This window comes from Alexandromys fortis, unplaced genomic scaffold (assembly GCF_014885135.2).
Source record: "Alexandromys fortis isolate MF-2015 unplaced genomic scaffold, M_Fortis_MF-2015_v1.1 scaffold_65, whole genome shotgun sequence".
NCBI lineage: Eukaryota > Metazoa > Chordata > Mammalia > Rodentia > Cricetidae > Alexandromys > Alexandromys fortis.
This window is the reverse complement of record NW_026067986.1, coordinates 3588898-3616859: the sequence shown is the minus strand read 5'-3', so window position 1 is coordinate 3616859 and position 27962 is coordinate 3588898. Positions and strand designations below refer to the sequence as shown.

At 41.5% G+C, this 27962-nt stretch overlaps 1 protein-coding gene across 4 annotated transcripts in view; it reads right to left on the bottom strand.

The window, feature by feature from the left end:
- Window positions 1–462: 462 nt before the first annotated feature.
- The window catches only part of Sf3b1 (splicing factor 3b subunit 1), a 41489-nt gene continuing 13989 nt past the window's right edge, over window positions 463–27962 (bottom strand). The window contains exons 3-25 of one of the 4 annotated variants that reach the window (XM_050159184.1): window positions 27370–27474; window positions 26742–26856; window positions 24892–24971; window positions 22991–23161; window positions 21521–21758; window positions 19977–20189; window positions 19527–19648; window positions 17495–17692; window positions 17312–17413; window positions 15770–15949; window positions 14322–14408; window positions 13960–14230; window positions 13531–13676; window positions 13282–13428; window positions 13064–13189; window positions 11341–11562; window positions 10736–10918; window positions 10536–10647; window positions 9145–9265; window positions 8317–8448; window positions 5405–5677; window positions 3006–3222; window positions 463–933 (exon numbers count right to left, since the gene is read on the bottom strand). In XM_050159184.1, coding sequence (XP_050015141.1) covers window positions 775–933; window positions 3006–3222; window positions 5405–5677; window positions 8317–8448; window positions 9145–9265; window positions 10536–10647; window positions 10736–10918; window positions 11341–11562; window positions 13064–13189; window positions 13282–13428; window positions 13531–13676; window positions 13960–14230; window positions 14322–14408; window positions 15770–15949; window positions 17312–17413; window positions 17495–17692; window positions 19527–19648; window positions 19977–20189; window positions 21521–21758; window positions 22991–23161; window positions 24892–24971; window positions 26742–26856; window positions 27370–27474 — 3720 coding nt within the window. In that variant the 3' untranslated portion in view covers window positions 463–774. Of the gene's footprint in view, window positions 934–3005; window positions 3223–5404; window positions 5678–8316; window positions 8449–9144; window positions 9266–10535; window positions 10648–10735; window positions 10919–11340; window positions 11563–13063; window positions 13190–13281; window positions 13429–13530; window positions 13677–13959; window positions 14231–14321; window positions 14409–15769; window positions 15950–17311; window positions 17414–17494; window positions 17693–19526; window positions 19649–19976; window positions 20190–21520; window positions 21759–22990; window positions 23162–24891; window positions 26692–26741; window positions 26857–27369; window positions 27475–27962 lie in introns of those variants that run through there. The other 3 variants (XM_050159185.1, XR_007594786.1, XM_050159186.1) reach the window with 3 other exon arrangements.

Sequence of the window (27962 nt, the reverse complement as noted above, 5' to 3'; positions counted from 1 at the left end):
CTTCCATTATACTGGTTCCAAGGGCAAAGCCAGGTCAGACGCACCTGTGCACCCTCAGACAGCACTGTTCCCAACAGGGAAGAGAGAGAGTTCTGAAGGAGAGACAGCGTTCCCACTGTCTCAGCACGGCCCACCATACATCCTCTCTGCCCGTCACAAAGCATTCAGACATCACGAGGTGACAGGTGCTAGCTATGTAAGTACAAAATAATACTCAAGACAGCTCGGCCAAAGTGCGACTCTTCTACGGTGGAGGACGCTCACGCCACACTGAGGGGTGCGCCCCAAAGGAACTCTTCTCATCAACAATGGACTTTGACAAGGGCCACCACTGTACAGTCTGTCCTGCTACGTTCCGTAATAAACCAGGTGACAGAAAATGAAGTTAAACCACTTATTCTACACAAACCAACTTTACCAAAGTTCTTCATTTTACAAGTATATTCAAAAAACACACACAAATTAGCATTTTGTACACGAATGTTTATTTCTCAATTTAACATTGCCTTTAAACACAAGGAATGAATTCTAAATCTTCATAAAGATGAATAAAAAATGACAATCCCTCCAGTATAGTGTGTAATCACTGCGTCCTTGGTCACTACTGGCGTTTACTGTTTAACATCAAAAACAAAGTTATTTCAAATTCATGCTACTGGATTTCTACCTTCCTCTATGACCAGCTCTACACTGATCTGCAATGTTTTACAAGTTTATATCAGACAGAAGCAAGTTTAAGGTGTGAAACAGCTGTGCATTAGACACAAGATAAAATTACAAGATATAGTCAAGTTCGTAACGAATATAGGTGTTCTTATCGTCGTTGTAGATCCTCGGGTAATGCGCTATCAGAGCGTCCTGGGAGCCGATGTAGATGGAGTTGTAAATCTTCCAGTACACATCTCTGACTTTCCGAGCTGGGTGAAACAGACCCTAGAATAAGCAAAACATAGTTAATTCTATCTTCAAGACCACATATATCTAACGCAACTGCGGACTGTGAAGACAGGGTTAGGAACACTTTGTTTTACAGAGAATTCTCAATAGAGGAATCTAAAGTGGCTAAAAGCTACTGCAGGAAATGCTCAGCATCCTTAGCCATCAGAGAAATGCACATCAAAAGAACCTGAGATTCCATCTTACACCTGTAAGAATGGCCAGTCAAAAACACTGATGACAGCTTATGCTGGAGAGGATGTGGGGAAAAGGGAATAAACACTCCTGCATTGCTGGTGGGAATTCAAGCTGGTACAGCCCCTTTGGATGTCAGTGTGGTGATTTCTCAGAAAATTGGGAATCAACCTTCCTCAAGACCCAGCAAGACCACGTTTGGGTATATATCTAAAAGATGCTCAATCGTGCCACTAGAACCATGTTCATAGCAGCATTGTTTGTTATAGCCAGAACCTGGAAACAACCTAAATGCCCTTCGACCAAAGAATGGATAAGGAAAATGTAGTACATTTACACAATGGAGTACTACATAGCAGAAAAAATAACATCTTGAAATATGCAGGCAAATGGATGGAGCTAGAAAACATATGAGGTAACCCAGACCCAGAAAGACAAATATGCACTCACTCATACGTGGCTTTTAGACATACAACAAACTAGCCTACAATTCACAATCCCAAAAAACCTAGACAACAATGAGGACCCTAAGAGAGACATACATGGATCTAATCTACACGGGAAGTGGAAAAGAACAAGATCTCCTGAGTAAATTGGGAGCATGGGGATCATGGGAAAGGGAAGAGGAAGGCTGGAGTGTGGAGAAAAATACATAGTTCAATAAAAACAATTTTAAAAATTTACAAAAAAAAATAATTCCTTTTAGCTGGCATAGTGGGACACACCTTTAATCCTAGCACTCAGGAGGAGGAGCTATCTAGCAGTTCGAGGCTAGCCTGACCCACATAGTGAGTTCCAAGTCAACCAGGTTTGCACCTGTTACAACCAGGCCCTGTCTCAAAACACTAAGTAGTTCCTTTGAAGTACTTTGAAGTGAAGGAGAAAACCTGGAAACTGCACAAAACTGTGATGGGTAAACACAAAATCTAATTTCTATCTCAACACAGAACTGTCTCCCACATGCTCATCAGTGAAGGACACTAGCCTAGGTTCTGGCAGGAAAGTCTTGCTCAAGTCCAGCAAACAAAAGTCCCCCCCACCCAGCTCATCTAATTAACATACCCAATCAAAATACACCACCTGACCTAGCCCATTCTAGCACAGACCTCCCTTTTTCTCTTCTTAAAAATTACACATGCACAGCCAGGTAGTGGTGGCACATACCAGGCAGATCTGTGTGAGCTCAAGGCCAGCCTGGTCTACAAGAGTGAGTTCCAGGACAGGCCCCAACGCTACAGAGAAACCCTGTCTCGAAAAACAAAATCAAAAAACAAAAAAACAAGTCCCACATGCAGGGCTAGAAAGATGCTTCAGTGAAGAGTACTGGCTACTCTTCCAGAGTTCAGTTCCCAGCAGCCACATGTCAATTCACAACTGTCTATATAATAACTCTGGTACCAGGGCTTCTGACACCCTTACACAGACATACATGCAGGCAAAACACCAGTGAACATAGAATACAAATTATTTTTAAAAAATTACACCTGGTGCTGGGCAGTGGCACATAGCTTTAATCCCAGCACTTGGGAGGCAGAGGCAAGTGGATCTCTGAGTTCGAGGTCAGCCTGGTCTTCAGAGTGAGTTCCAGGACAGCAAGGCTACACAGAAATCTTGTCTCTAAAAACCAAATCTCCAAAAACCTCTACAGGATCATTTGCTGCCGTTTTTCTGCCTGAGTCACAAAGCGGCCACTTTAGCTGCTAAACAAAGGATCTCTGTGAAAACAGGTGCTTGTGCATGGTTTGTACCTGGTCCAGGTCTGGGAGCAAACCCCCACTGTGCAGGGGTCTCCTTCAACTGGGTAGTGACTGACTTCACATAATAAACTAAATCACTTTTTGATCCTGTATAAAAACAAACCACGTTTAGCCCACCTGTAAGCAGTACTGCAACATTCTGCAGGGCCCAATAGCGACTCTCAGGCCCTCCAGAGCGCCCATGACGGCCTGGATCACGTGGGGCGATGTCTCAAACACATTCGGCCATACATAGTTGAGTAAGTGATTCAGAGAGTCTTCACAGCCAAAGCCATAGACACCAAGTGACATGTGCTGTACCACTGCGCTAGCTGTCTGCCTGTGCACAAGGTCCCTGGAGTGGAGAGAAGAAGGTTTCTTTAAGTTAACCTTAATTTGTAAGAAATAGTCATTTGCATGATTAGGACCTGAATTACTATTCAACATGACTGTAAGTCGATATCAGCATATAAATCAAACATTTTCATTCAAAAAAGTGCTCATAGTCTGGCAAGCTATTAACAACCTTTCAAAAGCATAATAAAAACATGAACCATATAACACCTTTAATTTATTAACTATCTTATTCACCATAATGAAGGAGTTCTAAGTTTTTCAACCAAGTATTATTAGTAATTCTCAATTGAGTTTTTACTACCTCAACCTGCAAAGATAAATCTTTTTAATTTTCATTAATTCCCTGAGAATTATGTATAATGTATCTTGATCATACCAATCCCCAAAGCACATTTTAAAAATAAAGACGCAACAAATATTATGAACTCTAAAATTAAAAAAATGAAAAATTTAGCCAGGCAGTGGTGGCACACGCCTTTAAACCTAGCACTTAGGAGGCAGAGGCAGGTCGATCGCCAAGTTAGAGGCCAGCCTGGTTTACAAAGTGAGTTACAGGACAACCAGGGCTACTGTCTTGGGGGGGGGGTTGAAAAAAAAAAAAGCAAGAAACAAACTAACAAAAAAACAAAGCCATTGTGTGGACTCCCACCTGTGGGACTATTTTCCTCCAAGACACAGTGCTTTCTAAGAGTTGAAATCACAAAAAAGATTGTAAAAGGCACAGCAAATTATTTTGATGTTACGTGAAAATTACAAAAAATACATCTGATAGAAATCTGAAATTTATTTCAAAATGAATTTGATATAATAACTGAGATAAAATTTAAATATATTTGCAGTGCAATATTCAAGTGTTTTTGTTATGAACAAACAACTTTACTTATAATCAATATTTGAAGAGAAAAGTAAGTCATGTTTACTTTTCAAAAACTTCCTCTAAAATCAGAAGACAACTCTAGCCTCAGCAATGTGAGAGAGAAGCAAGGTCATCTGCTGCTGTGCTGTTCTGTCCCCATAGCTTCTATCTATACTTTCTGGTACAACACTAGCTCCGTGTAAGTTGACCGTTACAAAGGTCGGAGCTTGCTTCCACTTAACTACAACCCCACTGACATGGGAGCCCTCTGTATGCTGTGAACATGTTTTAGTACCACTGGTGAAAAGACACTGCTGTGGTCTATGACAGGGCAGAACATACTAAAGTGAATGCAGAAAGAAAGAAGGCAGAGTCAGAGAGGCCATGTAGCTGCCAAAGGATGCCAGAACCTTACTAGGTAAGCCAGTTTTGTGGCAATATACAGATTAATAGAAATGGGTTAATTTAAGATATAAGAGCTAGGTAGGAATAGGCCTAAGCTGTTGGCCAAATAGTGCTGTAATTAATAGTTTTTATGTGATTATTCAGGTCTGGATGGCCAAGCAACAAAAAAGCATTTTCTGTTTATACCTCACCCAATTTTCAAAACTTTGTTTTGAAACAGGGCAGTCTTATATTGTGCATGCTGCATGGAATTTCCAATCCTCCTGTATCAGCCTCTGTAGTAGTTGAGGTTAGAGGCTCAACGTGGCCAGTTTAGTGAATAACTTTAAGCTGTACACAAAAGTAACCAGCAGAAAACTTAGCAGTCACTGAAACTGTCTGAGCCCTCCTCCCGCTTCTCTTGTCAGGGACAGCAAGTTCTGTGAAATGTAGGCAAACTCTCATCAAGTAACTCAGATGGAGTACTGAACTAGCGGCTGCCACTGGATCATCGGAGGCTGCAAAGGAAAGCTGGCTCCGCCAATAAAAGAGGATCTGCTGAGGATGGAGCTCACCTGGTAGATGCTGGCTTAGCATATGTGAAGCCCTGAGTCATACATAGCCCTCAATAAAGCAAGCACGGTGGTACATGTCTACAATCCCAGCACTCTGGAGGTGCCACTCAGCTGCCCTGGATGATCTGAGACACTGAGAACAAAACTACAGGTTTCTGTCATGCAGATCAACTCCTGTTCATCTTCCCAAGAGTGAATCAAAATCTAGCTTAAAATATGAAAAGAGACTAACCCATTACAACAAATATTAAAATAAGAAATTATATGAAATAATCCATAGTAATGTTTCTTCAACAAACAGGTCAGGTACCTTAATAAACTCTAAAAACAAAACATGGGTGCCTACTTTGGTTGTAGTCACTCACCTGTCCATTAACGCGTCCTCGAGTAAAGGCGTTACCGCATAGATGTAGTCTTTCCCCATTTCGCCGATGTACTCAAACAAGAAGGACAGGGACTTCAGCACTCCGTTTTGAACGTTAAGTTCAGGAACTCTGTACTCATTCATTAAGGCGGGGAGCACTGTGAAGGGGGAGCATGTCTCAGCAACAATGGCAATGGCTACAGTGGTGCAAACTCTGTTCTGCCTTTCCTGAACTTTGAGGTTGTTTAAAAGCGTAGCCAATACGTCATGAGGGCTGAAAAGAAACAATAAACACGTCAGCAAGTTATCACACCTACTAAACCTCTCCTCAGAGAAAAGAAGCCTGCAATGGAATGCAGTTGTTGGTGGATAGTAATCATTTCTGATAAAATGCACTACTTTTCTCATCACGAGGATTGTGGCTTTTGACTCAAGTGCTTCATACAGGGAAGAAGGAAATGATATAATTATAACCTCAAAAAATAAAATAAAAAGGCTCATACTAATTGTCACATTTTTCTTAATGTTAATTCAGGTGGGTTCATTTTCAAATATAAGCTTAAACTTTTTGAAATATAAAGAAATTTAAATAAGACTCCAAAGCCAGGCAGAGTATCCCAAACAAGACTATCCAGACTCCGGCCTCCCATGCTCTCACACACCATCTCTTCCTCATCTTCCCAGCTCTCCCCTCTCCCCCACCGAGCTTTTACATACTTCCTTTGCTAAAGCTCAGAGACACTGGGCTAATCAATTCTGCACCGTGTCTACCCTAAAAGCAGAACCACCGAAGTCTCACATCTTCTGGTTGTTGTAGTTTCCTCCCTGCTCCTGTGACAAAGCCCGATGACCAAGAGAAACTCGGGGAAGAAAGGGCTTGTTTCAGCTTCCACACCAGGTCGCAGTCAGGGGAAGTCAGGGCAGGAAGTGAAGCAGGAACCGAAGCACAAATTGTGCAGGAATGCTGCTTACTGGCTTGCACCTAGATCACGCTCAACTTACTTTCTTATACGGCCCAAGACCACAGGCTCAAATAAAGTACTACCCACAGGGGAACAAATGGGCCCCCCATAAGTCAAGAATCAAACAATCCCTCACAGACATGGTCGCCGGCCACTCTCCCTATGACGACTCTGGGCTGTGTCTAGCTTACAGCTTGGAAAATGACACATTCGGTTTCATTTTCCACAACTAACTGCTTCTCTCAGCTGGGTTCTGATGAAGAAGAAATGAACCATAAGTGAATTCATAAGGCAGATGAATCTGTGGATTACCCTTGGAACAATGTATTCTTAAAAACACATAAAGTGAACATTAAGATATGAATTATATATAAATATTTTATGTTGGGAGACCTTTAATCTCACCCTTGGAAGACAGAACAGACTAATCTTTGGAGTTAAGACCAGTCAGGAGCACACAGTTAGACTCTGCACCCCTCCCCCCTAAAAACGTTGAAATAAAATAAAAAAGGAGCTGATGGGTGGCTCGGATGAGGGCTAAGAACACCGGCTGCCCTTCAATCTCGGTATGAGCTCCAGCATCCACATGGCAACTAACAACCTTCTCTAACTCAAGATGCCGTGAATCTCATACTGTCTTCTGGTCCCTTGAGGGTACCAGGCATACAAGCGGCACAGGCATGTGAGCAGGCAAAGCACTTATATACATCCATATAAATTACAACAACAAAAGATTTAAATCAAGTTTAATATAAAAAACCTCCTTTAATGTCAAGAGTTTCATACCTACATAACGAGTCTTGGTCACACCCACCCCTTTTCCTGTCTTTCCAATGTCTCTCTCATCTCTCCCTCCCCCATTAGTCCTCCCCAATCTTATGTGCTCTTTTTATATGCCCACTGAGTCAGGGCTAGAGTCAGCTCAGCAGTAAGGGCAATAGCTGCTGTCCCAGAGGATCCAAGTTTGATTCTCAGTCCTCACACGGTGGCTCACAACCATCCATACCTTCAGTTCTAGGAGACCCAACACCCACTTATGACCTCCACGGGCACCAGGCAAGTCCACGTGTACATACATGCATATACACATAAGCAAAACACTCAATAAAAATAAAGAAAACAACTCCACTAAGCCCACAAAGTACTATCAGTGTGTGCATGCGTGCAGACATCCTACTGAAGCAGCCTCACAGGGGCCACATTCATACCACTGACTCCCCAGCACTCATCAGTGCCCAACAGCTCCCCATTGACGCCAGTGCTTTGGCTGTGATCCTGTGGTGGTCATGTAAGCTCATGTGTGCAGTGCACTGTCATATCCACACATGTGCTTCTGCTGCAAACTCTACCCCTCTGGCACTCACAGCCTTGACGCCCCAAAGTTGGCTTGTCTATAACAGAGCTAGTGTTCTTAACTGCTGAGCCATCTTTCCAGCCATAGAGGAGCTTCTTTTTATTGGTAAGAGCAATTAAAACAGAGGTCCATAACAGAACAATGTGGAGATTAAAAAACTGGAGTACTCATCCCTTAATATTTTAAGCAATATTCTAGCCAGGCATGGGAGCACATGCTCTTAATAGTAAGACCAGAGAGTCGATCTCTGAGTTCGAGGCCAGCCTGGTCTACATGGTGAGTTCTAGGATGGCCAGGGCTACATAGAGACCCTGTCTCAAAAAAAAAAAAGGGGGGGGGGAGGGGCAATACCTAATCTCCTAAAAAGACCAACAAAAATGTGAATGTACTTTGAAAATGGAACTATTTCCCTCTCTGAAAATGTCTATACTACAGAAGGGGAAATTTTTAAAGCATTCCATCTATTTTAGCTCAATTTAAAAGATAAAAAAATCTTTAAAATAGACAGGGGCAGGTCAGTGATTAAATGAGGTTTTTCTTCAGATCATTAACACAATGGGTTTATTATAAGCTACTAGAAATAATGCAACTACTCACCCGATGGCCTTCGCAATGTACCCGAAAGTGTTGACGGTAGCTCTTCGAATGGCCTTTTTGTGTGCTTTTAGGAGCTCTAAAAGTTCAAAGCAAATCCTCATCCACTCTCTTGCAGATACATATTCTGCTCCCCTAATTAAACAAAAAAATTAAAATATTAACTAAATGGTTATTACTGCTTTGCTATCAAGGTGCTTTGATTTTTTGTTTTTGCGGTGCTGGGGATGAAGTCCAGAGCCTCCGTCATGCCAAATAAGGTAGCTGATCTGCACCCCTTACTCGAAGGTTACAAAGTAAATGTGCATATTCAGTTCTGAAACCACCACTAACTCATCTTAACACTAAATGAAGACTAACCTGGCTTGTTAAGTGGTGGTGTACCTGATCTATGGAGTTTCAGGCCAGTCAGGGATTTAGTCAGATCTTGCCTCAAAACAAAATAAAACAGAAAGAAAGTTTGGCTCAGTTTTAAAACTACGGGGTGACGCACACCTTTAATCCCAGCAGAGGTAGAGGCAGGTGGATCTGAGCTCAAGGCCAGCCTGGTCTACAGAACAAGTTCCAGAACAGCCAGGGCTGCACAGGGAAACCCTGTCTCAAACATCACTACTGCTTATTACCAGCCAAAGTGAAATCTGCCTGAAAATACTAATCTTGGATAAGCTGACCATATATACTTAGGTAAGCAGCTTCAAGGAAAACTTGCTTGCCGGATACAAACCCGCTAAATCTGAGAAGAAATATTGCCTAAAAGAATGTTTAAGCAGTCTACTTAAACTAAGTAAGAGGATGTTACTACCTACAAAAATGGCAGAGTAATCTGCTCACCTGTCAGCAATGCGTCCAACGAGATCGATACAATTCTCCTGTACTTTTTCATGCCTGTTCTTTAAGATGGGGGTGAGTCTAGGCAGCAGATCTTTAATTGGTGGTGTCATCTTGTGCATACCTAGTCAACAGAAATCAAGGAACTGTTAAACCCTGAACTGCAACCTCTGCTCATTTTTCCATTTACTGTGCAATTCAAAATATAAACAAGCCACCTATGGATAAAATCCCTAGATTCTAAGTAAACTTTCATTTTTTTAAAAATTATTAATAGCTTCTAATTACGTGTAAAAGTGAAAGAAATTAGTGATTTAAAGAACATGAATTACTTAATAACAAAAAGATTTATTTGGTTTTGAAATGCTGTATGTATTTAAATATGGGGACATCCTACATTCTGGCCAAATACAACAATATAAGCAAAAGTAGACTCATAACCAAATCAGAAAGGGCCCCACACCCTTTAACTGCAAAACAAAACAGATCTCCAGTCTCCCTGAAATTCAGGGCATGTCTGGATAGTATTTAAACATAGGAAGGAAGAAACGGGGGTTTAAAAAAAAGGCAGCTAGCAGGGGCTCTTGCTCTAACTAGAACTGCTGGCTCTGATTTTCCATCATTTTTTTCATGTTTCGCAGGTTTACAACTCTGACAAACCAGAAACCCAGGAGATAAGAAGCTAAATGACCGCTGGCTAGTCCATCTCTCTAAAGCACACCCAGGCTGGGCTGACCTTGGCGAGTCCAGGTCAGTCTCTCTACAGCACACCCAGGCTGGGCTGACCTGGGGGTTCAGCCAATCGACCTTCCACACATCCTCACTGAGCAGGGAAAACAGTGTTATCACTGGCCGGGAATTATGAACTCTTGGCCTTTTTTCCAACCCTTTCAGCCTTAGAGGAGTTACTTTCAACACTATGTTTAAATAAGATATTTTGGGGGGCTTTCCAAGACAGGGTTTCTCTGTGTATCCCTGGCTGTTCCAGTGCTGTAGACCAGGCCGGCCTCCAACTGCAGAGCTCAACCCGCCCACCAAGTGCTAGGATTAAAGTTGTGCCAGCACTGCCCAACTACAGTGAGATCGTAAACACAGATATGCCTTTGTTTGCTTCATCATTACTTATAACAGAAAAGTCCTCTCTCCCAGTAACTCACAACATCGTGAGCTGTAACTGTTTCCATGCCTCCAATGTCCTAAATTTCCCTTTAACATATTTAAGTAAAATATACATGGACAATAGGAAAAGAAGACTGTGTGACACTCTGACAACCCTGAAGCGCTCAAAATAAGAAAACAAAACCCAACAAACTCCCAACTAGGACTTATACTTTGCTTTCCAAATACAAAGAAAATGACAAGGCCAACTCTCATATAAGCAGGCAATGGCGTACCTATAACGTTAACAATAGCCTTCAGCGCTCCGAGAATGCTCCCCAATACTTCAGGGTATTCTTCACCCAGGTATTCATACAGCACCACACCCAAGTGTCCCATCAGTTTTTCCTGTAATTCAAAAAATGTTTAAAACGTTACTGTCTCCATTAAACTACCTGCTAACAACAATATAAAGCTGGTAGAACAGACAGATTACCTCTTGACAAGTCTTCATTACAACAGCAGTGCGGGAAATCAAGTCAGCTGCCTGTTGCCGAACCTTTGCTGATTTGTTATTTAAACGCCACAAAACAGTACCACAGATCTGAGGCAAGTACGGTTTGACTCGTTTGCCAAGAGCATTAACTACTGTGCCAAAGCCGTTCAACATTACCGAATCCTAAAACAGAAGAGCTAAGTTACATTTTTTAAAAAACAAAATCACTAAAAATACAGAATTGAGTTTTAACTGAAAGTTGATTGTTGAATAACATTCAATCTTTTCCTAACACCCAAACATACTGTTTGTTCTTAAATCAAATCCAAAAATCTGAGGTAAAAGAACGTCTGTTAAAACTGGGAAACTAGTACTTGAAACGTCAAACTTGAATCATTTTTAAGGGGCATCTGCTTTAAACAATGGTTTTCTACGCGTGCGAAAGCCAACAGCAGCTGCCACAACAGTTCGTGGTGATGGGCCCAGGGGGCCCAGGAAACACATGGTGGAAACAGACCTGACCCCTGAAGCCGCCTCTAATCTCCACCCTTACACATGCACACAAACTAAATTTAAACCACAAGTAAATGATCAGCTGCCATTACCTCTGTGGTCTGTTCCTGGAACGCATAGAGAATACCATCAATCAGCTGCTCTTCGAGTTTGTGGTCAATATCTGCTGCACCCAGGTTGCCCATAATTTTCTCAATTGTTTCCATCACCATCTTCCTGTACTGCTCAGCTTCATCTTTCAGATCATCCACAATCCTAGATATAATCTCTGCTGCTCCTACTTTGTTTGCCAACTCCACAGTCGTATCAACTAACTAAAAAGACAAAACAAAAACAAAACCGTTTTAAAGCTATTACTTTTCCAAGGAAATGAAGCTTACGACTAAACATTCCAAGTTAGAGCAGCACAGCACAGTGCTCCTGCCATAACTCTAACACTCCAACAGTGAGGCACATCTGCCAAAACTGATTCTAATCTAGCTAGACAGCAAGGTCAGGCAAGCCCAAGAAACATGAGATCCTATCTCCAAAACAAAAAGCATTCTAAGTAAAATTATACTTATGTTTCAGCAAGATAGAAAAGGCCTCAATTTACCAGACAAAAACATCGACTCATAATTTAGTACTGGTGAGCTGGGAGGCTGAGGCAGAAGGACCAAAATTTTGAGACCAGCCTGGGCTAAGTGAGATTTTGTATCAAAAAGAAAAGAGAAAAAGAGGGGTGCACAGAGAGGGTTCAACAGGTCACAGCCACAGCGGACACAGTGGACAATCTGAGTCTGATCCCCAGGCTCAAAAGGGAACCACCAGCTGCTCTCCCACCTCCCAACACGCATGTGCACATACACAAATGTAATTTAAACACAACCACACACGCACGCCATGTGTACAAACAGGATGTGTGTGTGTGCCTGTGTATGTGCGTGCGCGTGCATGCCTTTTGTTACTAGGCTGGGGACTGAGCTGAAGACCTCAGCAGTTAGGAGTATTGGTTTTTCTTCCAGAGGACCCAAGTTCAATTCCCAACACCCATATAAGGTGGTTCACAAATGTCTGTAACATCACTACCATGAGATATCTGGCTCACAACTGTCTGTAACTCCAATACCAGGAGATCCAATTATGACCTGGCCTCTGTGGGCACGAGACACACCAAATGGTGCAGAGACAATGCACACAGGCAAAACACCCAAACCATACACATGAAAAAATAAACATTTTTAAATTTTAAATGCACCAGTTTCATGAAAATTTTACATTAAATGCATTTAAACACACACACACACACACACACACACACACACACACACGAGGCCCGGTATGGTGGAGCAGGCCTTTAATACCAGCACTTGGAAGGTAGAGGCAGGGGATCCATGAGTTTAAGGTCTACATAGCAATTTCCAGGCTACACAGTAAAACCCTACCACAAAAAAATTAAATAAATAATTAATTAAAAAAATATATAAATAAATAAATAAATAAATGGGCTTTAAAAGTCCATCTCCTGTCACAGTCAAGAACATATAAATTTGCCGGGCGGTGGTGGCGCATGCCTTTAATCCCAGCACTTGGGAGGCAGAGGCAGGCGGATCTCTGTGAGCTCGAGACCAGCCTGGTCTACAAGAGCTAGTTCCAGGACAGGCTCCAAAACCACAGAGAAACCCTGTCTCAAAAAACCAAAAAATAAAAATAAAAATAAAAAGAACATATAAATTTTAAGACAGCCAAAGCAAATTATAGTATGTAATATGCATTCTAAGTAGAAAAAGAGTAAAAAAGACTTTTGCGACTCAAATTTTAAAAATGAAAGGTTACCTGTCGGTAATTTCTTCTATCCAAAGCCATTCTGTGCTGCCAGAAGTGCTTGAAGAAAGGAGGGAGGATCTCTGTCTTAATGTAGTTGGCTTCCACACCGTCCGTCCCACAGCACTGCTTCACCACCTGCCGGTGACAAGACCGCACGTTTATTCATATGCTGTCAAGACCTCTTTCAACCTCCAAATATGCACCCACAACCTGGAACAACTAATTACCTTCAATACAATTTTCTTCATTTCTTCATCTGGAGACTGGAACTCTCGAATAAGGATCAACATCACTTCTCTAGTATAGTAGTTGGCATATTCTGCATCCATAAGAGGAATAAGATACCCAATAGCCTTTAAGAAAGCGGCCAAACCCTATTTAAAAATAAAATATGTAAATAGACACACAAATCAGTAAATTAATTTTAGATGGCCTTAATGGACAGCAACAAACCAGAATCTCAAGAGTGGATTTACCTTTCCTCTGTGTTGGCGGATGCCCTTCCATAGAGGTTTGAGCACAGAATCAAAAGATTCGATACCGTAAGGAGTTGCTGCTTCAGCCAAAGCAGCAATGGCCAAAGCACTGATGGTCCGGACTTTCTGCTGCTCATCCACAAGCCCTACACAGTCAAACACAGGCGTGAGCAGGCACGGCACCCACCGCCCATTTTCACAGTGCAATCCAAACTTCAGCAATGTATCTAACCATGGATCCCAACTGCAAGACATTCTGCAGTAGACAGAATTCTGGCAAGAGCATTGTCTTAACAGAAAATATAGCAAACCTCTTTTCAAAGTATGACGCATTTATATGGGGAAGCCCTTCAGTTATTCCCCAGCCCCATCAGTAACCAAACATTCAGGAAGCTGATCTTTCAGGGTAAAAGTCCCATCAGCACTCACCATGTTCGATGATTTCAACTAAGCTTCTGAGGTGTGGCAAGATAGCGCAGCCCATAAGAATGGCTATCTGCTGCACAATCTTAATGCCCGTGTGCCTCGCTTGCCAAGACTTCTTGCTCTTGCACACAGCTTTCAAGAAGGGCAACAGAGAAGGAATGCCCAGGGCAGAGGCTACAACAGCAAAAGCTCTAGCCGTTGTGTTTCGGACATACTCATCCATGTTATCTATGTCAGGTCTCATGGTGGAAATCATGGTAGCCAGACCAGCGGCCTACAGAGGAAAGACGCAAGAGCAGCTTTAGTTACCATCCATCGCCAGCCCAGCAAGACAAACTTCCTTTCTAGGAATTTAGTGTAAATACCTTTGCCAAATTAGAAATAATTTCTCTGCCTTCCACTCTAGCATAGTAATCTTCATCAATCAGCAATGGTTCAATAACCACAAGAATCTGAAACAGGAAAAAAAAAAAAAAAGAAATTACATTTCCACATCAATTTACAGTTATCAAAGAACTTTGCTAATCGAGGGGTAATTTAAAGAATTTTAACTCCATACTGTCAAGTCCTAGATATAGGTGAAAATAAAAGGTAAAATAACATTTTATATTTAAAAATATATAAGAATTGTCTTCTTTATTCTAATACAAAATAAAATACACATTCTCATTCTAATTTGTCAATAAAAAAAAATGGGGGGGGGGAAGAGTAGTAACTCCCAAGAGTAAAGATGGCATAAAAACACTTATATATTGATACTTGCTTCTGGGAGGAAAAAAAGATCTGGTAGTGTGATAATTAATGCTGTCATTCTGGCAGGAAATGAGACACTGGGAACGCCCATAGGGGACTGTCTCACAAAGTCCCATTGCCTGGGCAGGAGATCCTGGACTAGAGTTAGCACACCTGCATCATAGACAAGGACAGCCTCAATAACATGGTGAGACACCTTTTCAAAACCCCTAAAAGAGGGGCTGGAGAGATGGCTCAGTGGATAAGAGCACTGGCTGCTCTTCCAGAGGTTCTGAGTTCAATTCCCAGCAACCACATGGTGGCTCAAACTACCTGTAATGAGATCTGGTGCCAATTCTAGACTGCAGGGACACATGCAGGCAGAACATTGTATACATAATAAATAAATAAATCTTTAAAAAAAAAAAAAAAACTCCAAAAGATCAGAGGACAGACTAATTCAACACTCATTTCTCTGAAGTGGCTATAAAATGGTAAACTTTTCTAATCTATGATTGCATACAATCAACTAAAGTTTTGAACTTTAAAATTTTAAAAATACAAGGAAAGGGACTGGCTCAGTAGTTAAATGGCACCAGGCCGCTCTTCTTGAGGACCCAGGTTCAATACCCAGCACCCACATGGCAACTCAGAACATCTGTAACTCAGTTCAGGGGATCCAATGCTCTCTTTTGGCTTCTAAGGGCAGCAAACATGTAAGTGATGCAGGCAGGCAAACAGCCGTATCCATGAACTAAGTCTTTATAAACACAAGGACAAACGGTAAAATAAACCCCTGGCTCTTTATATTGAAATTTATAAAAATATTAAATGGCTGGGCAGTGGTGGCAAACACCTCTGAGCCCAGAATTCAGGAGGCAAAGGTAGGTGATCTGAGGCCAGCCTGGTCTACAAGGCTACACAGAAAGACCCTGTCTTGAGCAACATGTGCCCCGCCAAAACCCCCTCCCCTGACCAAAAAAAAGAAAAAAAAAAAAAATCCGGATTACACACAGTGGAAAATAGAATCCAACCCAAAAACTAAAAATTAAAACCATTACACACTACTTAGAGAACCAACCTTGTGCACATACGGCCGCACTAAGTCATCAAGTTTATACAATATTCTATCAATAACTTTCACAAGTAAATGACGCTCTTGATCCTCAAGTGTAGGAGACATCAACAAAGGAAGAATCTGGTTAAACAAAGGTCCAGCCCCAAATTCTCGAGCTTTATCAGTAATCTGACGTAAGGCAGCCTAGGGAAAAGCAGAAAGAAATGAAAATATTTACTTTTGTTTATGAGCAAACACTCAGAAGTGAATTTCACCAGTAATAATATTTTGATGTATACTTATGCAGACAATCCACATATAGTTTTAAGAATTTTGTCATAAATTGTTTTAATGTTTAATTTCACATGACCCAAGTTCAATGTTATCAACTCATCTAAAAAGGGTGATTAACTTAGTGGCCGGTGAGAAGGGAAGAGGCAAAGGAGCTTATGCCCAATGACCCCATCCTTCAACCCCTAGGAGCGAAACAAAGGAAGGACAAACTTCCAAAAGCTGTCCTCTTGAGCTCTCCACAGGTGATACCTGGAGTATCACCTACCTGCCTGCCTGCACACATACCCACACACAATGTACAAAAACACTCATGTATGTGTGCACTAAATAAATGAATAAATGGGCAGAAAAGAATTAGGGGTAATTTATAGGGCTAAGAACATTCCTCAGAAGGTAAAAGGTACTGGCTGGCCACCAAGCCTGACGATTATCTGAGCTCAATCCTCAGAACCTACATAGCAGAAGGAAAGAACTGATTCCTGCAAGTTATTGCCATGTATGCACGCCTATAAATGTTATATAAAAAAAGGTAAGCATACACCATATGCCTTAGCTGAGCCTAAAGAGCCTTCTACTTCAATCACGCTGGGTGTTAATAGAACAGCTCACATAATTTCCACTGATCACCCTAGTTCTGAACACTTTAAAGCTGTCAAACACAGAAAGAATTTAGCTCTCTCATATCCTGATGAGGAGGAGAATTAAACCCACTGAGCCTGGAGCGAGGACTGTAACCCCAAGCAGCCACTCTAGAAGAAGAGGATCCAAAGCTCAAGGCCTCCCTGAAGGCCAAGCTAAGCAATTTATCAGAAACCATGTAAACGCCAAATAAGGAACCAGACAGAGCACCACAGAACAGAGCACCACAGAACAGAGCACCACAGAACAGAGCACCACAGAACAGAGCACCACAGAACAAAGCACCACGTCCTACTCTGTTAATTCTGTCACTCAGGTGTCTGAACAAAGAGGATTGCCATCAGACTACATCCAAGCTGGGCTATGAGTTTCAGGCCAGCTTGCGATACAGTTTGAGAACCTATCTCAAAACAAACAAAAATAAATAATTTAATAAACTAGGAGTCAGATTGATACACACCTTTATTCTTTATTATGGGTGGCATATACTTTTAACTGCCGCACTTGAAAGCCAGAGGCAGGTGGATTTCTGAAGGTTCCAAGCCAGCCTGGTCTACATAGTGAATTCCAAGGCAATCTTGACTTTGCAAAGACCTTGTCTCAAAAGGCCTAAGAAATAAAAATAGAACTTACCTTTCTCATTGGAGGTGTACCATTCTTAATTTTTAAAAGCAACTTCATTATTTTTCTCTCCTTTTGCTCCTCTGGACTAAGTGTTGACTCGTCGACATCAACCTGCAATAATTGAGAGGCGGGTGAGGCCAGAGGTCTGTATCCCTACCAAGAGCAACACTTTGCTGCTGCTAGCACACTTACCAACAGCTTATCAAAGTACTGGATGTCATCGGGTTTCAGAAACGGAAGGTTCCCGGACGGTTGGTCACTCACGCTCTTCATAGTTCTATCTTCCGTCTGCATGTGGAACCCAGTCATGCCGCCCAAAGGCGTGGGGGTTGCGGTCAGTTTCCGAGCTGGGGTCCGGATAGGGACATAACCGGCTGGAGGGGGGAGGACCTGAGAGAGGACAACACACTTAGCGGGGCTGCCTCGGCTGCTCACACCCAGAAACAGCACAGGAGCACTTACACTTACAGAGATGTTACAACTTACTAGCTAGCTAGCAGGTTTATTTACCTGAAGAAAACATATCCCTGTTAATCTAATTAACTGTTCAATGTTAATTAACAGTTAAGAAGTTGTTTATGAAAAATACTTCATTTCTAAATTGTTAATTAAAACTTAAGTGAGAAAGGAATACGTGAAGCACTCTATAAATTCTGGTCACCTTCAAACATTAACAGGCTTGAAATATCAATATGATGTCAAGCCCAATGTGAAGCTGACAAAACCTGAAATCTCTCAACCCTACAAGTCAGTGGTTTCAGAGAAGGTGCTCTTGGAGCAAACATCCATAACCACTCATTCAAACAGGAATAAACTTATGCGGCTTTAAAAAATGAAAAGTTGTGCATTCATTTATTTTAGAAATATAGTAAGTGAGCATCCACATAATCCAATGCTATAAAAATGTATTTTAAGAACCAACGCTAGGGGCTGGAGAGATGACTCATTGGTTAAGAACACTGACTGCTCCTTCCATAGGTCCTGAGTTCAAGTCTCAGCAATCGCATGGTGGCTCACAACGAGCTGTAATGAGATCTGGCGCCTTGTGGCCTACAGGAACACATGCAGGTAAAACACTGCATGAATGAATGAATGAATGAATGAATGAACGAACGAACGAACCAACTCTACAAAACTGACTTAAATACAGAAAAGTAAAACTAAAGAAATTGCCAAGACCCTCTGAAAGAAATAACCAACTACACCCCCTGCAAAACCCATACAATGTCTAAAAATATGAGTTAAAAACAGCAAGATTTGGTTTTTAAAGCAATAAGACTCTTTTTTTGTAGTGAATTAAAATTTGCTGGGTAGGACAGTAAGTCTTACGATCCCTTACTGAAAGTAATAAAAGCCAGGCGTGGGGATATCGTTTAGACATCTCTGAGTTTAAGGTCAGCCTAGTATATCTCATAGTTACACAGAGAGACAGTCTCCAAATCTAACAGTGGTTTTAAACCATATACTAGAAAAAGGTCTTGGTCATCTACAACACATGCACCTCAAGTCGTGAGACCAGAGTTCAGAACCCAGTTCCCATGTTGGGAAACTCACAACCGCCTGTAATTCCAGTGGAAGAATTGCAAAGACACCTGAACTTACATCCAAATGATAACACAAATAATTAAAAATGAAATATCTTTTAAAGATTTTTAAGAATTGTATATAACCGTGTGCCTAAATTTAAGTGTGCATTTGAGTACAGTGCCCGAGAAGGCCGGCAGAGAGCACTGGGTTCTCGTAGATTCACAGGTGGCTGTCAGCAGCTTCATGTAGGTGCTGGGAAATGAGCTCCAGGCCCCCAAAAGAGCAGTACATGCTCTTAACCACTGAGCCCACAAAATAAAAGGGTGTTTGGTTTTTTGGTTTTTGGGGTGGACGGGGGTTAAAACAGGGTTTCTCTACACAGCCTTGCCTAGCCTACAACTTGTTATATAAACAAGACTGGCTTCACACTCAAGAGATCTGCCTGCCTCTAACTCCTATCAATCACTAGAATTAAAGGTAGGCACCTCCACAGGTGGCAAAATAATAAAAGCTCCATGCTACTCATTTTCCATACTTTTTCAACTGAAATATACTTAGTGCCGGAAGAAGGGGGGGGGGGGAAGGAATTGACTAGTAGTAAATTTGAGCAATTTGCTAGGCAATTTTTTTTTAAACAAATGCTTAAAACTCATATCCTAAATAACAAACACATTTATCGTATACTTGTCGCTAATACCTTGTATCCTTCTGGAAACATAGCATCTAATTCTTCATCAGAGAGTGGGCGGTTCCGCTCATCAATTTCTCTCTCCCACCGCCATGCCTGAAGCTGCTCAGGAGTCATGCTCATTATGTGACCTATCAAAACAGCAAAATTCTTAGTGAGCCACAGTGCCAGACTTGATCTCTTTTAATTATTTTTCTTTTTGGTTTTGAGACAGGGTTCTCTGTGTAGCTTTGGAGGCTATCCTGGAACTCACTCTGTAGACCAGGCTGGCCTCCAACTCACAGAGATCCGCCTGCCTCCACCTTCTAAGTGCTGAGATTAAGGGCGTGCTCCACCACAGCCTGGCCATTTTTATATTCTTATTCTTAATAGAAAAGCTAGCATTAAAGGCAATCCAGAAAAGCCAGAAGAAAAAAAAAAGTTACAAAAGTAAGATCTTATTTCCAGTAAGAGTTTTACCTGGCGTGGGAGTAGCCATGTTCATGGCTGGCGTGCCAATTGGTGTCTTTCCTGGAGTCAGAACAGGAGTGCTTCCACCCATCTGACTAGCTGGTGTTTCATCCCAACGAGACTTTCTTTTGCTTGCTCCAGGAGTCGGTGTCTCACCGATAGAGTCTCCACCTCGATCTGTTCGAGGCGTCTCAGCCCATCCACTTCCATGCCCAGGAGTATCTGCAAAAACAGAGGGCCAGTAAGATCACACTACTAACCACCAAAATACTGTTTCCCCCATATTCAGTATGATTACGTTCAAAAGGAACATAATCCAAAAGATATACCTAAAAGTTTTGTTCAGTATTTTTAGGTTTCTGAAACTTTCCACTGACTACAAAGGCACACACAGCAACTACTAAGAAACAAAAAGCAAATCTTTTCATCCACACAATCACTATGTAGAGCCATCCACTGTTTATCTTGAGTCAAGTTATTCTCGCTATACATTCAATACTCAATTTAGGCAAATTCCTGAGACAGCACATAAAACAGAGGCTAGCAGGAGTCAGGCGGTGGTAGAGAAAGGAGACATATTTAAAGGATGCGGTTTCTGTTTGGGTCACTGAAAAGATTCAGAAATGCGTTATAATCATAGTTGTGCAATACTATGAATATGTTTAAAGTCACTAAATTGTGTACTTAAAAAAAAAATTAAGGGCTGGAGAGGTGGCTCAGAGGTTAAGAGTACTGACTGCTCTTCCAGAGGTCCTGAGTTCAATTCCCAGCAACCACATGATTGATGGCTCACAACCATTCATAATGAGATCTGATGCCCTCTACTGGCCTATAGGATATATGTAGGCAGAATACTGTATACATAATAAATAAATAAATCTTTAAAAACAAAATTTAAAGCTGGTGTATTTAAATGCACATAGAAGAGGCTGAGGCAAGAGACTCAGCAGTTGAAGGCTAGTGATATGGTTTCCAAAACATTTTTTAAAGTTAAAAAAACAAAGCACAAAATTATCTTCCTTCTATTTTTTTAAAATATAAAATTTATCTCCTATGATTCTTCCTAAAATCCTCAGCCTCTTCATAAGGGGGGAAAGAACTGGACTCTCCATTTGCTGAGTTCTTATTTACTGTGTATGCTAAGGAGCACAGACCATGATGCGCATGCGGAGGTCCAAGGTTACTGTGGAGCTGGGGCTCTCCTTCTAGCACGTGGGCCCCAGGGAGCAAATCTCTGTCCTCAGGCCTGGTGAATGGCAGCTCCTCTCCCACTGAGCAACGTCACCAGCCCAAAGCTGGAAGTTTATTAAGAAAAAACTTTACCTACTGTATGTGTTTATGCTTGAGTACTGGACAAACAGTAAAAGACACACAGCCTCAGTGGGTTCCGACTTCAAGAGTCAGTCGGCTCCACCTCTGCAGGAGCTGGCTAGTTACACAGAAATTTATACTGTATTTATATTTATACTAGGAAGTACATGCCTCCGCTTGAAACAACACTCAAGTCAACACTTCATCCAAAGACTTGTTTACACGCCATTAAAGGTACCCACCTCTTTCTGTTTTGGGGGTCTCATCCCATCTGTTCTTACGAGCACTGGAAGTTGCACCACCGTGGCCTGGGGTTGCATGGCCTGGCGTATCGCCTCGTCCAGGAGTAGCAGCTCCCGCAGGTGTGTGACTAGGTGTAGGGTCCCATATTTTTGAACCTGGGGTTGCTCCAGGAGTTTCACTTCCTTTTGCACGACCTGGTGTCTCATCCCATCTTAAAGAAGGGGTATGTCCAGGGGTCTTAACAAAGCAAAAAAAATTTTATTTCACATACCTCTATACCTTAAAAAAAATAACTAAAAGATTTTTCAAACAAAACCCAAATAAACGCATCTTTTACTTGTTTCCTATACTCAGTTAATTAGACTATTATTCTTACTGTCTTACAAATGCTTACAATCAAAACCAATGTACAGCTTTCATTTGGGATAATGAAAAGCCTGAGATTAAGCCATAAAACACAACTGCAAGATGGCTCAGCACTGACTGCTCCTCCAACGTATACAGGTTTCAATCCCAGTGTACATGGCAGCTCACAACTAAATGTCTTTAACTCTAGTTCCAGGGGATTTAACAAATGCCTCACTGATCAAGGGTACCAAGCCACGTGGCTAACACAGACAAGAATTATGGGTTAATGTAGGATGTAAGAGTTAATAAGAAGCCTGAGCTACTAGGCCAAACAGTTTATAATTATTGTAGACCTCTGTGTGTTTCTTTGGGACTTAATGGCTGCGGGAACATGCAGGACAGAAACCTTCAGTCAAAAGAGAGAGAGAGAGAGAGAGAGAGAGGGGAGAGAGGGGGGGGGGGGAGATCAACAGAGTATAAGGTAGCCAAGAAAATAATGGTGTTACCCAATTAGCAACTGTGGACAAAGGCCTATCCAAGAAGAAAATAAGGAAGACTACAATATTGTACTCAACCTCCAATATTAAACATACAATATGCTAAAAAATTATTATTCCAGCCCTGGGTGATGCATGATGCACACCTTTAACCCCAGCATTTGGCGGGTCAATCTCAGAGTTTGATGCTACCCTGGCCAACATAACAAGTTCCAGACTGGCCAGGGCTACAAGGCAAAACCTTGTCATGAATGAATGAGAGAGAGAGAGAGAGAGAGAGAGACATTCCACTGAAACAACAACAACAAACCACTCCTCAGCATCCGATGAACAACACCCCATTCAGGTATTGAGGCTGTAACCCTGTAGTCACTTTTGGAGACGGCCGGTATTCAAGGTCAAATGAGGTCAAAAGGAATAAGAAAACAAGGAATAAGAAAACAAGGAATAAGAAGTGCTCTCAGCAGACAGCCCCCTGCTAGCTGGTGAGAACTGGACTCTGAGCCGCCTGAATGAGGAAATACTGCACTTGAGCTACCTAGTCAATGGTAACTTGTTTCAGAAACCCAATACAAACACTCCATAGAGAAAAATATAAAAATAACAATAAAAATAAAAAGTTACCTCTGCCTGATCCCAACTTGACAGCTTTTTGGGAGTGGCACCAGGAGTCTGGTCAGCGGTTTGATCCCAGCGCCGTTTTCGTTTTGAGGGGGGCTGGGATGCTGCTGCTCCGTTCACGACTTTAAGCTCCCCAGCTTTAGCTTTTTCTGCTAGTTGTTGCCTAATTTCTCTCTGAAAAGCATTAAGAGCAGAACACTCATCTTTCACATCACTTCACAGATGGAGGAACTCACGCGTAGCTTATGCCTACCAAGCACGCCTGCAACCCTGTTGAATGCCCAGAATCAGAAAACGGGAAGGAGAAAAATTCTTTAAGCTTTTATGCCCTAGTATACTCATTTCTACTGAGTGAGCTATTTAATATTCCCACTCTTTATTTTCTGTCCCTAGCCCTGGCCTGCTCCTTCTCTCTGCTATTACGCACCTGTAGTTCTCCAGCATCGTCTTCTTTCTAAACAGCATATAGCAACTCTAGAGGTTTAACAGCCTAAGTTTGAAGCTAGTGAAACAGATCTTCCTGTAAAGTACAATCTCTAGTCTCCACTCAACAGCAGAGAACTGAAAATATGCAACTGAAAGTTTTTAAAACTCACTGACACAAAATAAGTCAGGGCAGTGGCACATGCCTGTGACCCACAGTCTAAAGCGGGAATACTGCTTTGATTTAAGATCAATGAGTGCGTTCCATGCCAGCCAGAAATACATATCAAGACATCTCAAAACCAAAAAGGAACAAGAAAAGTAAAAATAAAACTTATGTGTCATAAAAAATACATTTAATTTAGGTTTTCATCTTAAAATAAGATTCCAATTCTCTTTTAATTCATCTAACAAACTTTACTTAATCCTTTAATCCTCAGGAAGCTGAGGCAGGAGGATTCCGGTGAGTTAAGAGACTAGCCTGTGACTGTGGAGCTACAGAATGAGTTCTAGATTAGACTGGGCCAGAAAAAGACCCTACTTCAAAGAACAATCAAAAGACCAGGACCAGAACAGCAAAATGGCTCAGCTTGTAAAAGCAACTGTCATCACACCTGTTACCTACATTCAGTTCCTGGGACTCACTTGGTAGACAGAACTGACTCCTGCCAGTTGTCCTCTGGCCTCCACAGGCATGCCATGGCATATACCATGGCAGGAACATACACAAATAAATGTAATGAAAACAAAAAACTACGAACAAACAGCTGAGGTTTGGTTTCACAGCACTGCATCTGTGCTAACAAAGAATTATCTCTGTAAGCTAAAGGAATTACTCAGAATTCTCCAACTACAATCAAACCAAATCTGCAGCAGGGATTAAGAACTAATGTGACCACTAGATTCCTGAGTTATAATAACCTTCCTCTACAGGCTTGCACCTACAGAGACCAAACAGATCCAATAAATCAAAACACCAAGTTTTAAAGGTGATACAATTCTGGGATAATTATTTACTTAATTTTTACAACTGACTACTACAGTCCAATCATGCTTGTTGGCACCTTGCCATCACTTTAAAGGCAGAAGCAGGCAGATCAGAGTTTTAGAGGCCAGCCAGGGCTACATGAAACCATCTGTAAAAAATAAATGCCTGGCAATGGTTACACACGCCTTCAATCCCAGCACTCTAGCTTGTAGGAGGCTAAAATAGGCTAGGTGGATCTCCGTATCAAACCCCCCCCCCCCCCCCAAAATGCTTGCCGGTAGCACACACTTTTAAAACTCAGCACTCAGGAGGTCAAGGCAGGCAAATTTCTGTGAGTTCAAGACCAGCCTGATCTACAGGGCGAGTTCTAATATAGCCAGGGCTATACAGAGAAACCCTGTCTCAAAAAGAAAACAAAAATTGCTATGAACAAGAAAAACTAAAATATAAATTCTGTTAAGTTTTCTTACATCATCTCACTACCATTACATACCTCTTCCTTAGTCAAATGCTGTTCCCGCATAACATCCATGTAAGTTCTGGCATTCATTTTTGGGTCAGGGGTCTTCCCTCCTGCAGAAAAGAACAGCAACAGGAAAGAGCACAATAAATAAAAGGCATTAGGGTCAGCTGATTTCTCTGCCCTGCTCTAATATTACGTTATTCCATAATCATTTAATTTATTTTTTGGTGGAAAACTTTGATAATTATACATCTTACTTTTTATTGAGTTTGCTGATCAATTTAACCTGTTTGAACACAAACATATCTACAGCAGTTTAGAACAATTATTTTAATGCATAGATAAAGCAGAATGACAGCACAGTTTAGTCTTCAGAAGTGATGGGTTCCTGGGTTGCTAATCCGGAATACGTACACTTTCGTGCCTTTGTCTCCATCAGCAGTTCTGACTTCAAGCAGCAGAATAGAAGCCTAGAAAATTATCTCTTTACCATTAGTAACACTTTGGAAAGATATTTATATTCAAAACATTACCTGTTGCAAGCTGTTAAAATCCTGACTGCAGTAACTGACTACATAAGTTCTCCATACAGTGATCTAAACAGTAGTAACTGAGAAAATCTAATATACCTACAATCTTACTCAAGTCACATTACTAAAAAGGGCTTCATGCTTTTTAAAGACTTTTTTCTTGACCCAAAATATAATTCTATTTCTTAAAAAGTACAATTACAACTGGAAACATACTACTTCAGATATATTATTTCTACCAGTTATTACAAGGAACACAAAGACAAGTGGTGCACAAAGAGATGTGTTAGTCTCTTGGTAAGTATCTTAAAGAAGCCCAAACAGTATATAACAAGATCAACAAAGGCACACTATGCTTCAGAAATGTGATAATTAGCTATACAAGTAGTATAGCATTAAAATTTAGGACAAAATAATAAAATGCTAAGACATCTCCTATGCTGACGATCATGCCCAATTGGTAGTGTCATTCTTTCTGACACTAGCTCTGATAAGACTTCCTTTGGAATACTTTTTCACCATAATCTAGAGAGGATGTGTTGAGCTGCACCCTTAAGAATGCAGACAGGACTGGCATATAGCAGTACTGCTGTAGGAGAGAAATTAAGGACAGTTAGTATGGGCCTGTGAATTCTGACATACATGTTTAAATCAATTACAATTATGCAAGTAAAGAAAAGAATATCCCTATTAATTCATGCAGGCTGAAAAATCTAATTTGTAAACCTGCAGCAGAATCTATTTTTACAAACAGGCACTTAGTTTGGATGGTGGGACTCACTCACCCGAGGAAAGCTTCCATCAGGTTCACTATGCCCCTTGCATACTACAATTAGCACAACAGACTCCAACTAGAGAAATACCAACGTCTTTGTATATAACTTTTGTTTTAACTACAAACTTGCATAAAGCAAAGTAGGTGCATTTTTACTAAGCTGTAACAACGAGGGGACTCTAGTGTGAGAAACAGTTTCTCAAAAGTAACTATCCAAAGCTATAGAATTTGGAATAAAAACTTGCAATAATTTGAAAGTATTTTGAGCAGAAAAATACATTTGTTCAAAGTATACCAAGAGTACCCAAAACAAAAGTAAAAGAAAAACCTTTAACCCTTTGCGTTTCTATGGCATTGGCTCATTATTTTCTTGTCCTTCTACCTGGAAAGAAAACTTGCATTATAAAGATGAAGAATATGGCATCTGTGACTTCAACCAAATCTATACAAATCTATAAGGGGGTCTTTAAAAACGAAAAGCAAATTCATAAGCATGCCAAAAAAAATCAAAGGGCTAAAGACAACTTAATGAAAATAAATTTCTGAATACTTATGGAAAAGTGGGAAAGAATTACCATCTGCAAAAGGATCAAGACGCTCTGGGGAAATTATCATGGTCCGCCTGTGCTTTTTGTACTCATCTTCCCGGTCTGCAATCTTCGGAGGACGATGTTCAGCAAATGGATCGTACTGGAAAAAAGCATGCTCATTTAATACCCACTCTATTATATAACCAACACCTCCCAGACACATACCAAATAAACAAACCACTGCTTAAGAAAAAAGTGTAAAGGCTGGAGAGATAGCTCAAGCTATTACGTTAGCTGCTCTTCCAGAGGACTCTGGTTCAATCCCCAGCACCCACATGGCAGCTCACAACTGTAAGCTGGATCCAAGATCCAGTGGATCTGACTCCCTCAAACACCAATGGACATAAAAATAAAAAAACAAAGCCAGGCAGTGATGACACACGCCTTTAATCCCAGCACTCGGGAGGCAGAGGCAAGCCTCTGAATTCAAGACCAGCCTGGTCTACAGAGCTAGTTCCAAGACAGGCTCCAAAGGTACAGAGAAACCCTGTCTCAAAAACCCAAATAAATAAATAAAGTGATTTAATTAAAATTTAAAAAATGAAGGAAAGAAACAAGTGCCTGTGGCTGGTCAGTCTCCTGAAGTCGGCCATGTGCTCCCACGGACACTCACCTGCTCTGCCGACTGCGGTATGTCGTTAAGCAGTGCCACGGGGGCGTGGTACCCAGGCTTCTTCTGACCCAGCAGACTGGTCGAGGATGAGTAGTCATCGTCATCCTGGATCACAAAGTCACAAACACGTCAGACAGAGCGCTACCAGGACGACATCTGCCGTCTGGCGACTGCCACAGGCAGACTTTCAGCTCCTCAGCTATTTAACCACCAGTCAACAGCGACTGCCATCAAATGCACTGACTTCCTTCACAGTATGTCTACATGCAATACAAACGGCTCCTTCTAGTGTGAGACGTGTGCCACAGCCAGGCAGTGGTGGTGCACACCTTAATCCCAGCAGACGCGGGCGGACCCCTGTGAGCTTAAGGCCAGTCTGGTCTACAAAGTAAGTTCCAGGACAGCCAGATGTGAAACCCTGTCTCAAAAAACAAAAACAAAACCAAAACCAAAAATAAAGAAGTGACTTGCTCCCTAACTTCTAGAACACACAGCCATCACTGTATCCTAGGTAAGAGAACATAGTTAGTACTTGGGCCAACACTTAGTTCCTAAGCCTAGCACTTGGTTCAGGCAGAAGCAGGACAATTCCG